The sequence below is a fragment of the Lepisma saccharinum genome, chromosome 13 (genome assembly GCF_977018435.1).
Source record: "Lepisma saccharinum chromosome 13, izLepSacc3.1, whole genome shotgun sequence".
In the NCBI taxonomy this organism is placed as follows: Eukaryota; Metazoa; Arthropoda; class Insecta; order Zygentoma; family Lepismatidae; genus Lepisma; species Lepisma saccharinum.
Window position 1 is genome coordinate 21,293,687 of NC_139241.1, and position 12,919 is coordinate 21,306,605.

Below are 12,919 nucleotides of genomic sequence, written 5' to 3' on the forward strand. Positions count from 1 at the left end.
GGCGGTTGACAACGACGTAGAGGTCTAAATTCAGCACTATCGCTGTTCCGGATGTGACAATCACTGTGGTGCATAATTAAAAGTGTACATTCCCATGTGCTTCACTTGAAAACTCACTTTCTCACGACTACTTGGTGTGAGGGGTATCTGAAAATAAGCAGAGAGGATGTTCATGGATGAATAATATTTGAAACCTGCTTCTCTCTATGATGTCTATGAGATGCCAGAAAACTTATTTTTTTGGCGATGGTGTTCATCTAGCACACATCGAAGCAGACATGGTACGTGTTATTTGGTTTATTTACAAGCAGGGTAGGAGAGTTCAAGCATGGTGCTAAAATAAGAGAAACGACTCCCTGTTATAGCAGTTTCTTGATTTCTTCTTGCATAATTGGAAGTGTATGAGGTGGTATCCTGTGGGGTCGTGTGTACACTGGAGGCGAATCTCCTGTATCGATATCCAGTTCATACCAGGTGCAAATTCGTATGTCGCCCTCTTTCGAAATAAAAACATTGGCAAACTCGTGCATCAGTTCTAGTAGTTTATCTTGGTCGTCTTCGCAGACGTTGGGGTTGATGTTGATCTTTGTTTTGTCGAAGTTTTTCCGAGAGATTCAGGAATACACTTTTAGAGTTCTTCAGAATTTGCCTTAAAAAAAGTTGATGTAGCTTTCTATCATCGCTGTTATTTCCCTTTATTGGGTTCCAGGTTGGTTCCGTCCTTGCCTCGGCAGGACCTTTTGTCTCTCCCGTTTCATGCTCGCCAATTATGTCAAACACAACATCGGCTTTTCCTATCATCATAAATGTAGGAATGGTAACTGGATCATTGGAAAAAAATTGTAAAGAGGACATGTAGTTTGTGCTTATGCATGAGGGAGGTAGGGATCCAATTTCCTTTATGGAATGAAAATCTGGGATTGGGGTTTTATATATGGCTGCTGTCACTGGTTGTGCAATTTATTAGATGTACTTTTACCACCGCTTGTTTTCTAGGGTTTAGTTTTACTTCCTCCTATGTTGTGTATGTAGGTTGAATACACTCTTATAGATGTTTCATGTCGATTTTGTATAATTTGTGTACTTGTTGCTGAGCATTCTTTTCTTTTTGCAATTTCCGAGAGTCAAAACGAGTAATTTGCAAGGTTCGTCTATTTATGTCTATGAGGGCTTTATGTGCTGTTAGAAAGTCATTTCCCAAAATGTTGAGGTTTTCTGACCCTTCATACAGAAGCGTCATGTGCATAAAAGGTTGATCGGCCAATTTGAAGTGAAAGTTGGTTTCGTTTGTTATTGAAAATTTTGGTTGTTCATTTTTAGTAGAGGAAGGGTGATTTTCTCGAATTTATCTGAAATTACAGTGTTACCTTCCTGTGCACTAGTAACTAAAGTAACAAGATTATGTTTTTGTTTAGGTTTCTTCTTTCTCACATGTCATCCTCTCATTTCATCTTTACGTTCCGAATGCAAGAACAGATGTTTGAGATGTTTGAATTCACCTTCAAATATCTCCTTGTCAGAATTTGAATGAGTGCTAAACATGATACCGTCTGTTTCATTAGAATGTTCTTCTGAGAATTGCTTTGCACATGAAAGGGCTATTTTGGCTGCGGCTGCTGAATTAAAGCTGAAAGCGCCTGTGGCTTGGCGTGGGAAAGCAATTGATCTTTATCCTAAAGTTAAGAGTAAATTTAGGCAGTTGACAGGATTTTCGCAAAATTTCAAGATCTTGGTTGTTTGGATTGACAGAATGAAAAATATAATTAGCTGGTAGATTGTACACTGGGGTAACACTGACTTCACCAAGCTATTTTGTGTTGAAAATTTTAAGTTCATTGTCTAATTGCTTCCTCGCATCTCCACCATGTTACGTTTAGTCTGTTCGCCAGCTTAAACTGCTTGGCTGTGAGAAGATGTGTGTATGGGAATGGAATAAATTACACTCATTACCCTGTACCAATATTTAATAGAATCCGCACAAGAGAGGGAGGATGATCATGCATGAGCCGGCAAAATCTCTAAACACTGTGAAACACCCCTAGGGTTTCGACCACACACACACAATACACCCTCACGGCACAATGTTGCAGTTGCGGTTTCTCAGAATAGTACTTGACTGCAATGTACTGGGTTCGATGTTGTGACGGGGAACATTATTCAGTTTTACCCATGATGTTAGCTCTTTTCTAGCCGGAGATATGATGTTCTTATACACTCAGGGTTCGGGTATATATATATAATGAAAGTTAGCGTCGACGAAACCAGTTTATTACACTGGGGTGAAATTAGATATCCGCACAAAACAAAGTCACAATATCTCCTGATAAGATTTCACTACACTTTTGTCGTTCTTGAAGTTCCAGGTTCGAATCTCCTCTGCAGACGTCTTGGAGAGGGAGGACATGGACCATTCAATTTTTCTCCAGTGGGGAATAAAGGACCTTATTTTTCTTTTAGGGCATTGGGTCGCCTCTGTGCTGACTTGGGGACAATAGGGCATTAATTAAACGACTCAAGGAACTTTTAAATCTGCTTTCCTAGTAAAGAGTAATATCAACAAAGCAACGGAAATTTACTATAAGCTTACAAAGGATAATGCTTAGTTAAACTTTATTTACTTTAATTAATTACTTGAATAATGCTAAGCTGAAGGCAGTAATAAAACACTGCTCATTTTTCCCTTAATGAAAAATTAACTAACGATGAACATCACTCTTCGTATAATCTACCTGGTAGGCCAAGAAGTATTGCTATCGCTCGTGTAATCTACCACAGTAGGCCAAAAGATGACATCATTTCTGCATCGACTGTTGTGAAATGTATAATCTACTAGTAGGCCAAAGGATACGCATACCCTTCGTATAATCTACTAGTAGGCCGTCTCCCAACAGTAATTATGTTCACGAGCTGTACCGTAACCCAATACAATGCATATAATCTACCTGTAGGCCGCACAAGGAGTACGTTTCCGTTCTACAGGCAGACCACACTGTAGGAGGTTGAGCTTGAAACAATGCGTATATTATACCCGGTAGGCCGAGAAATATTGCTACCTCTCGTATAATCTACCAGAGTAGGCCACACTGTAAGAAGCCCTCTTGTATCCCTAACCACCCGTGTGCTTGCAATGCTGGGCTATTTTGCGGGAACAAAGCTCGACCATGAGTCGCCGAAGAATCAACACAGAACTGCCTGGCCGGGGCAGCGTCGCTGCTTATATACAATTCCGAGCACAGCACCAGCGCCTCTGGTGGATTATCGTGAACTATGAGAGTGCTGCTTTAGATGAGGCCATCTATACAGGTTAACAATGAACTATTATAACGCTCCCTAGTGAGATATGGTAGAACTACGTTCTCTACCAAGCATAGCAGTGAAACCCTATGCAGAAGCGATAACAGAACAGATAAGATTACAGAATGCCATTCAACAATGACAATAAAAAGAACAAATTCATCAACTTGTGGCGATCTTGGAGGATCGTTACAACTGATATAGACAAAATCCAAGTGTCACCACTGTACCTGGTTTCCTTCGTGTTTCCTCGGCTGAGTCATGACGTGGCACTGTATCGGTCCATCAAAGGTGTCCTCAGTGGGTTCGCCCAAACCTTTTAAATGGACCATCTTAACACTGTCACTTGCAATAGTTACAATGCACATGCTCTTTGCCAGAATGTGCAGACATAGAGTTTAGTGCATGTGAAATATCCTTTAATTTATATCCTGCAAACTTCACAGTTGGGGCTTCATGATCTCTGGATTGGATGATTGATTTTGTTTTTTTAAGTCCACTTTATGCACAGTAAGGCTAATCATGACTGCACCTACAGTTTAATGTGGAATCCGAACCACTATGTGCCTCCAATGGGTATCAAAATTGGGGTCCCTTGATTACAATGTGGCGACACTACCACTGCGCCATCGGGGAGCCTGGATTGGATTGTGTCTAGTGTTACATATCAGTCATGAAGGACCCTGTGACTTGGATCATCACCAGTGACACCCTCACAGTTATTTGAAAGGAGAAATTTCCCTTCTCCACCACAATCCCTTCTGTTGATATGGTATCTCAAGATAGATTATGCTGATTTTGATGGGGGTTAAATTACTAATTTATCTTGTTTAAATTTGAATTGTATATGAATGTAGGATTTAAAATTCTTCTACTGTACCTCAGACCAAGGAGAGAAGGCTTACTCAGTTATTTTCATTGATTTATATGAATGTTTTACAGAATATTTCTGAAAAAGAAAATAATGTAGCTTGTATTTGTTTATTGTATAATAAATTCTTAACTACATATTTAATTCCAGAATTAATGGTACATGGATACTTTTGATGTAATGAATAAATTAAGCCTGTGGAGTGATTTATTTTGACTTGATGGATATTTCTACACATTGAAGATATAACTGAAAATATTCATGACAAAAATGGATGATTACCACAAACTGACAGATGTGGAGATATTAGATACACTTAGCAGTTTGAAAAAGGAGCTAATGGCAGAGCTATGCAAATTGCCTGAATGGAGTGAAAATCAAACTGTTAATTTGAATGCAAGGTAAGTTGTTCAGATGCAAAATGTAATTGGAATTTTACAATGCAATTTATTATATATGCATCTTTAATCTGTTCCCTTTTTTGTTTACATTCTGATCACTGTAAATAGATAGTTAATTAGTAATCTTCATTATTTTGTACTTTTTAAAGTAATTTAGGAAACTTGTTACCAAACAGAAATAATGAATTTTAACAATGTGGAGAGTACAGGAAAGTAAGTTTTTTTTATTATGTTTTGTTTTGCTTGTGGATACCATCTTTTAGGTGCTATCTGCCCATAAGATATACAATGTTTGTACACTACGTTTATGTGTGTATTACAGGGATTATCATTTTCTTTGTTCCTTGCATCAAAATCAGGTTTAGTGATCAATTCAGTGGTGGCCCGGGGGGGGTTAATATGCTGGAGAAATAGAAAAGTTCACCCCCCCAATAATAATAATAAGCAATTCTTTAAAATTAATGTTAAAATAAATAAGGAATGTAAATTATTATTCATTTAATGATAACTGCTAACTAATAATATTCTGAAGTAAGTCTTACTTCGTCTTGAAGCTTTTCTGGTGACCAATGATGAAAAGATTCTCTCGTGATATTGACCAGGTGAGTTGTGGAAAAGATTCCAAGCTTTTGAGAGCTAACGACACATTCATCTTCAGGGTGGAAGTGCAGTCCTGAACGTCATCCTGGTGTACATATATTCATGGAGCAGATATCCTGTTGAGGATGGTGGACCAATCAGGTACTGTGTCTGCCCTTCTGGTTAACTATGGCCACCCAGGCTAGATCCAGTTCGAACCCTGTGTCGTGATTACGGTTCTCTTTTTCTTCATGATTGGCAATTGCTTCCTTGATGATGAAGTACCAGTATCTTGAAATCTTGGCTATAATTTCTGTGTTGTTGAAATCTGGTCCTTCCCATCTGCCCAACATATGTTTTACCACATATGCTGATAATACAGTCAACTCCCGGTGTTTTGACACCTAAGTCATCCTTGGGGTTGTGTAGAAGGCTTCTGATCTTTGAGGTTGGTTTGTGAATGTTTTTTTGTTATGTTTCTTGAGAATTTGGCTTATAATTCTGGAGAGATTTCTGATGTATGGAAGGATGGCTATCTTCTGGTCAGCTTTGTCTGGGTTCCCTGGTGTGTCCATGTCCCCTGATGTGTCTGGATTCCCTGATGTGTTCCAGCTTTAGTGATGTCTTTGATTTCTCTGATGTGTCCGAATTCCCTGATGTATCTGGATTCTCTGATGAATCCAGATTCTCTGATGAGTCCAGAGTTCTTGATGTGCAGGTTTTCTTGGGCAGTACTCGTTTTAATGTCTTGTTGATGTTGTGTTCCAAGTACCTGTTCTGTCTGAAAGCTGTGCAAAGATGCTGTATTTCTTCTAATAGATGCTCCACATCACTGATGGAGATGGCCTGGTGTAATAGAGTGGAAAGTACTGGTGCTCGTTGAGATGATAGTGATAACTGTTGTCATTGAGATATAGATCCGTGTGAGTCTGTTTCCGGTATAAGCACTGAAAGCTTTGAATCTTCTCCACAACACACCTGGTCAATATCCCGAGAGAATCTTTTCATAATTATATTCTATTTTATTAAAAAACAACAATGGACTTTTGTGGAGTAGCAGGCTTACTGTAATATACATTCTATTGTTGTAATGAATTTCAGCTTCTTGTAGTTAATTTAATGATTAGTCTATCAACAGTTTGCTGCGGAATGGTTGTGAAGTGCTTATACAATGTTATCAAAATATCCACTTAATTTATTTTAACTTACGTATTTGACATAAATTTTAAAATATCTGTGTTGTTGTTATTACTATTATTGCTTGATGTCTATGATAATTCCTCCTCTCCCCTTAATGTTTGATATCCGCCCCTGGGGAAGTGGCTGAATTCAACACTGAACAAGACACTTAGTAAGTCATCTGGATGATTGAATTTTGATTAATAATGAACTACTATTTTACAACATAAGGCTTGTTTCTTTCTGAGTTAAATTTGAGAAGTCTCACTTGTTGTATAAATGTGTATTCAATTTGGAGTTTCTGAATCTCTCAATGTCATATTATCATCATACTAACAATGAAACTACTTAGGCAAGGATACAATGCAGAACAGAAAAATTGATGAAAATATATAAAATCCATTACCAAAGTTTTTTCTTTTTACATTTTATATCATTCTTTGTTGGTAAGAGTGATTGTGATGGTCACCTACAGGCTGTTGAAAATGGAAAGTTAATGAAGTGTTACTGTTTTCATATTTTTTATACATAAGCAGAAATCTGTACTTGCTCTTGCTTATTCGTAAGCCGTAGCAAAATGGATAACGAAGTCTGTAACTTAACACTGTTTGTGACACCACTTCTGTAACTATATGATGTGATGAAGAGTTTGATATGTCATAAGACCAGATGTTTTCCTGTCCCCTGGGTGTAAAAAAATTTATGAGCCAATACTGCTTCAAATGTATGGGTGTACCTCTATACCAGCAGTATCAGAATTGGTAAGTATTGTTTGATGTCTATTTATTGATAGCAGCCGATACCTTTCTGGTATTTTGGTCTTAAATGTGGTGTGAAAAAATACTGCACAACACTTTCATGGAGTCCAATTATCCTTGAAAATACAAATTTATTTTTTTAGTTTCTCACCAGTTTTGCATGAAAAGTTGGATTTTGTGATCACTTATGTAACACGTATTTTAATATTCTGTTCAATATTTTAAAATATTTTAAAGGAAACTGTTGGTAAAATGATGCATATGATTACAGTGTAATACTTGTGGTGGATGTTTGTACTCTTCGCAACATCTTAATTGACCGCCCTGAAAAAATTCAAGGTCCTGAATTCGTAAATTTGGCAACATATCGCTTCAGAGCCAACAAATAGTATCCAACTTAGCAACAGTTTTTCCTTCTAAATTAAAACGTGCTTGTGAATTTCTTTCATTCTTTCACATTGCATGAAGTTAGAAAACCTAAACCATTAATATAATATGGAATTAAACGAAACTCGTAAATTGGAAATACGAATATTGATATTTTTTTTAAGAGTATTTGTTCTGAAATTTAAAATAGGGGAATTTATGTGCAGTTGGAAACACTGATCTGGTTCTCCACCACCTGGAGAGAATTGACATCACATTTCAATGCAATGAAGCAAATTTCTCTTGATTTTAGGCAAAATTACAATAAAGAAAACTACACAATACCGGACGATTCTACAAAGTGCGTCTCTTCCCTGATCTGTAGCGAAAAATTGTTCAGAACTGTGGCAAAATGTTCTTTCAACTGTGATCAACTTGTTTTGCAGAGTTTCACGTTAGTAATCTCCTGGAGCAATTGGTTAGATGGTTGTCTTGTTATACTTTTTCGTCAAGAACGAAACATTGTATGTTCAAATCTCACCCACTCCTGATTATTTTTTGTATTGTTATTTGCCGAGTACGAAGTGTTGTAATAATGTAAAATAAGATTATATTAAATCACTGTAAATATTTATGTGATGCATACCTTCGGGAATGTTTCTACTCAATTTCTTGATTTTTCAGTAATTGGCAGTATTTTTGCAAGACCTCTCTTTTCATTCAGCTGCCAAAAGTTCCAAAAGTTATGTTAACACACATTAAATATTTATATGTCATAAATATATGTTTTTAAACAGCATGTTGTAATCAATGTGTCCCGGATTTTATATCACGTTGAGGTTCATTGCACAGTGGTTCGGATTTCTGTTTTAACTTTAGGTCCAGTCCTGATTACCTATCTGTGCATAAAGTAGACCTAAAACAACAACAACAACAACAACACACACACACACAAATATTATGTTCTTTGTTTGTGCTCTTCACTGCGGACCTAAAATATATGTGAAAATGGTACAACCACAGATATTATGCTACTGTTTGAAACTACCCACCTCTGACTTTATATCACATGTTTCTGCATCCGGAAATGCTGGATGTAAATCGCATAAATATAAACTGAAATATCCAAGGAAAGAGATAAGCATTGTTGTCCAAAGCCGTTTACTTTCCGAAAAATATTTTGCAAAGAAGTAGGATTGAACCCACGACCTTTCATTCCTCAAGCAAACATGATCCCCCTACACCACACAGTTCACGTTATTTTAGGCACTCGGTTCGATGGATAAAGATATACACATTTCTATTGTGGTGTAGTGCAGTGTGAAGTGGAAAGTTTTAGGTGTTTGCTGGAGTTTTTAGGATAGCTGAGAAATGCTTGTAGGATTAAACATGATGACTAAGGCTCGGAAGTTGGTGACCTAAAAAAATCAAAAGGTAACCTATAAAATGACCTAAAAAAGGTAAAGAAATATTATAAAATAATTTTCCCTGTAAAAATGAAAGCTTGATTTTTTTCATAAATTACAAGAGAGTAAGTCGATGAAGCCAGTTATTTGGTAGTTGAAACCACTTAAGCAAAGGGGAAGAGAGCAACTAAGTGATAATGTAGTTTTCTTTGTTTACTTCAATGTTACATAAAGTATACCTCAAGGTTTTTCTTTTTAAATCATTCATCTCCTTTCCGGTGGAGGCACATAGTGGTTTGGATCCTACTTTAAACTGTAGGTCCAGTCCCAATAAACCTTAGGGCCTCCCCGATGGCACAGTGGTTGCATCGTCGCCTTGTAATCAAGGAGTCCCGGATTCGAATCCAGTTTTCAACTGTAGGTCCAGTCCCGATTAGCCTTACTGTGGCCTCCTCGATGGCGTAGTGGTAGCGTCGTCGCCTTGTAATCAAGGGGTCCCGGGTTCGATAACCGGTGGAGGCACATAGTGGTTCGGATTCCACTTTAAACTGTAGGTCCAGTCCCGATTAGCCTTACTGTGCACAAAGTGGACTTAAAACACCAACTCAATCAATCAATCAAAACCGATTAGCCTTACTGTGCATAAAATGGATTGAAAACACCAAATCAGTCAATCAATCAACCAATTAGCCTTACTGTGCATAAAGTGAACTTAAAATACCAAATCAACCAATTCATCTCCTTTCAGAGTCGACCTTCTACGATACTGAAGTCGGCCAGCATCCAAAAATACAGTTCTGCTTCTCATATACCAGAGTATAATTTCATTTAATATTGTGACTAATTTTACTTTAAAACCACAGATTAAAGATAATAGTGCCCAGCAAAAGAACCGCAAAGTAGGCTTCACGCAAAGTATTTTAATCCACTGCCAAACATTTCAGTTATGAATAATATTATGAATAATATTATGTTTTTCCATTGACTGTATTTTTGATTCATGGTGAATTTGCTAAAAGGACCATGTCAAGAACTTTAAATATGTAACTTTTACTAGTAAATCCATTTGAAATGTACGAAAAAATGGGAGGAGAAAGATAAACCTCTGAAATAAATAAAAATGCAACAAAAACTGTTAAAAATACTGACAAATAAATTAAAAGCCAAAAAAGGCTGAAATTATTAACTAACTGAATCGAAACTGACATGATATCAGGTTTTGCATTATTTTTAAGGATCAGAAAAAAAGTTGATTTTTCATCAACTTCGAACCCTTATTACTAATTATAACCATTGTAAATGTTGGAGGGAAGGAGGCGGTTTATTTAAATTTTTCTTGCTGAGGGATCGTATCATCCCATATCTCCACTTTATAATACAAAGAAAAAAAAACAGGTTCATATTTCGAAAATGACTTGCAATTTTCCACCACGAAAATATGTTTATCATAGTTTGAAGTTCGTTAGGATGCACTTGCAAGGTATCCCATTGTTTTAATTTCACACATATTTTATATTCCATACGTTGAATATCCTTTTCCTCTCTCTTTTCCTACAGTTTTTGGAAAAAAGCTGATGTTTCTTGGCAACTGGGGTCTGGTTCAAATGACTATTTTTTGCTCCCACTTTAAACAAACAACAAAATACTTAATAACTAAACAATTGCTTGTTCAAAAGATGGAATTTACACACAATTTACAAAATATGACAAACTCCAATAGAAATGTTCATCATTTTTTCCTTTCAGCGTTTCTCGATTTTTTTCTGAATTGGTTGCCATGAGATGACATTACATGTGAATTGGCTTTTTCTCACAGGTAGCAAATTTTAACGTGAGCTACGTGGAGAAGAGGTAGGGTGCTTGATTCTCACAAGGGAGGTCGAAGGTTCGATTCTCAACCTAGGCAGGATTTTTTCAGGAATATATCGTTAGATGTAAAGTTTATCCATCGTGCTAAGAAGTTAACATTGCTCTCTGTATTTCACGAGGTGAATGGAAGCCTCTCCGATGGCGCAGTGGTAGCGTCGTCGCCTTGTAATGAAGGGGTCCCAGATTCGATACCCGGTGTAGGCACATAGTGGTTCGGATTCCACTTTAAACTGTAGGCCCATTCTCAATTAGCCTTACTGTGCATAAAGTGAACTTAAAACACCAAATCAATCGAATCCACGAGGTGAAAGGAAATAGTAAGAGGAAGTTATTTAGATGATAGGAGGAAGTCACATGCCACGTGGAATGCGCAGAATCAAGTTATGTAAAGCTAAGTCTGTAATGGTGGGGGGGAAAGTTTGTTAGATCTGATACTCTTACTTTCTGCTGAAATAAGACAAACATTTTGACCCCATTAAGCCTTGTTTCCATGATATGAAAAACTCAATATGCTGACGAAGGCAGAAATTTATTTTATTATAAAACATAAACTAAATGTAATATTTCAACCTTCTAGCAAGGTCTTCTTCGGACTCTGCACCAAGTACAAATGTAACAAGGTACTAAACAGGATGATATATATATATATATATATATATATATATATATATATATATATATATATATATATATATATATATATATATATACACACACACACACACACACACACACACACACAAACAATACTCCCGTCCAGACTATTAGACAGTTGTTTTTGGAACATTCTAGTAGGTGGCTTTCCCTTGTCAACTGTACTTTCACCTAAAAGGCTAAACATATTTTCTTCCTTCTTGTCTCCTCTTTCTCTCTTGTCCTTTCCACTCTTTCTAACACCTTCCATTATTTGTTTATCTTCAGTCTCCTATTCCAAGTTCATTGTGTCTTCTTCACCTTTCTTCTCTATTTCCTTGGCCTCCTTCCATTTTCTCACCAGTCTTCTCTTCTCCCTTCCTATCTGCTTAGCCTCATCCCACTCTATGTCACGTCCTGTTTCTCTCGTGTGTTTAAATATCACATTTCTCTCTCTCTTAAGTCATGCATCATCCCTATGTTGTTTCAACCTGTCTGACAGCCTCTTTTTCGTTTCTCCTATGTACACACACTGACATTTTTTAAAAACACTAAGTTGCTGACCAAGGCAGGTTATTAAGATAAAAACACTTAACAGGTAATGTTTCAACCCTGTATCAGGGTCTTCCTCAGACGAAGAACTAACAGGTAATGTTTCAACGTTACCTGTTAAGTGTTTTTATCTTAATAAACTGCCTTGGTCAGCAACTTAGTGTTTTTAATATAGAAACAAGGCTTAATTATATTACAATTTGAAATTTTTTACATTTCACTTCGTAAATAATTCCTTCCTCTTCTCTGTTTTCCTTTTTCTTGTTTGCATTCTTTGCTATGCTTAAGATGCCTCTCCCTCCCTCCTTGTAAGTTTTAATGTCCACTTTCCTAAGCACTTTGCATATCTTTTCTGTGGTCTTCTCCATACTCCTTATTCCAAACCTCCTCTCTCTTTTTCTCTTCCTCTTTTTTTTCTCTTCCAATTCTCCCTTGCCACTTTTCTTCCTTCTTCTGTTTATGTTCAGTCTATCCTCCTTCTTATAGCCATTCTTTTCCAGCTTTTTCCATAGCCTATTTTTTTTGCCTTCTTTTTCACATTCTTTCGTGCATATTTTCTTGATTCTGTCCTGCATATTCCTTATGCAGATATGTGGACGATTGTTTTGGCATATGGAAGGGAACGAAGAGGCAGCTCGATATATTTGCCAAAGAAATACAAGATGAAGAAAGAGGGATATTATTGGAACTCGAAATAGAAGAAGAAGACAAGAAAAGCTACCTAGATATATTGATGAAAAGGAAGAGAGGACAAGAAATTGAAACCGCTTGGCATCAGAAGAAGTTTGCAGCAGGGGTATTCTGCCACAAAAGAAGTTATGTAAGTGAGGTTACAAAAATGAAGGAAAAAGAGTGTGAGATAAAGAGTCCAACCACATTCTACAGGGTGGCTCAATAAGTCACTTAACACCCTCAGTACAAGGCCACTGCGGCATGGAATTTGAAATTGGCGATGACCAATCATTGCCTGGCCAAGGGGGAACCACATTGACGCCACCCACACGGTCGGCG

The 12,919-nt window shown here is 37.0% G+C and overlaps 1 protein-coding gene across 2 annotated transcripts in view; it reads left to right on the forward strand.

Annotated features, from left to right (window-relative positions):
- The window catches only part of LOC145996891 (uncharacterized), a 79,698-nt gene that overhangs the window by 20,255 nt on the left and 46,524 nt on the right, over positions 1-12,919 (forward strand). For both annotated transcript variants that reach the window (XM_083133449.1, XM_083133450.1), the window contains exon 2: positions 4,316-4,566. In XM_083133449.1, the coding sequence (XP_082989575.1) occupies positions 4,427-4,566 (140 nt within the window). In that variant the 5' untranslated portion in view covers positions 4,316-4,426. The remainder of the gene's footprint in view (positions 1-4,315; positions 4,567-12,919) is intronic.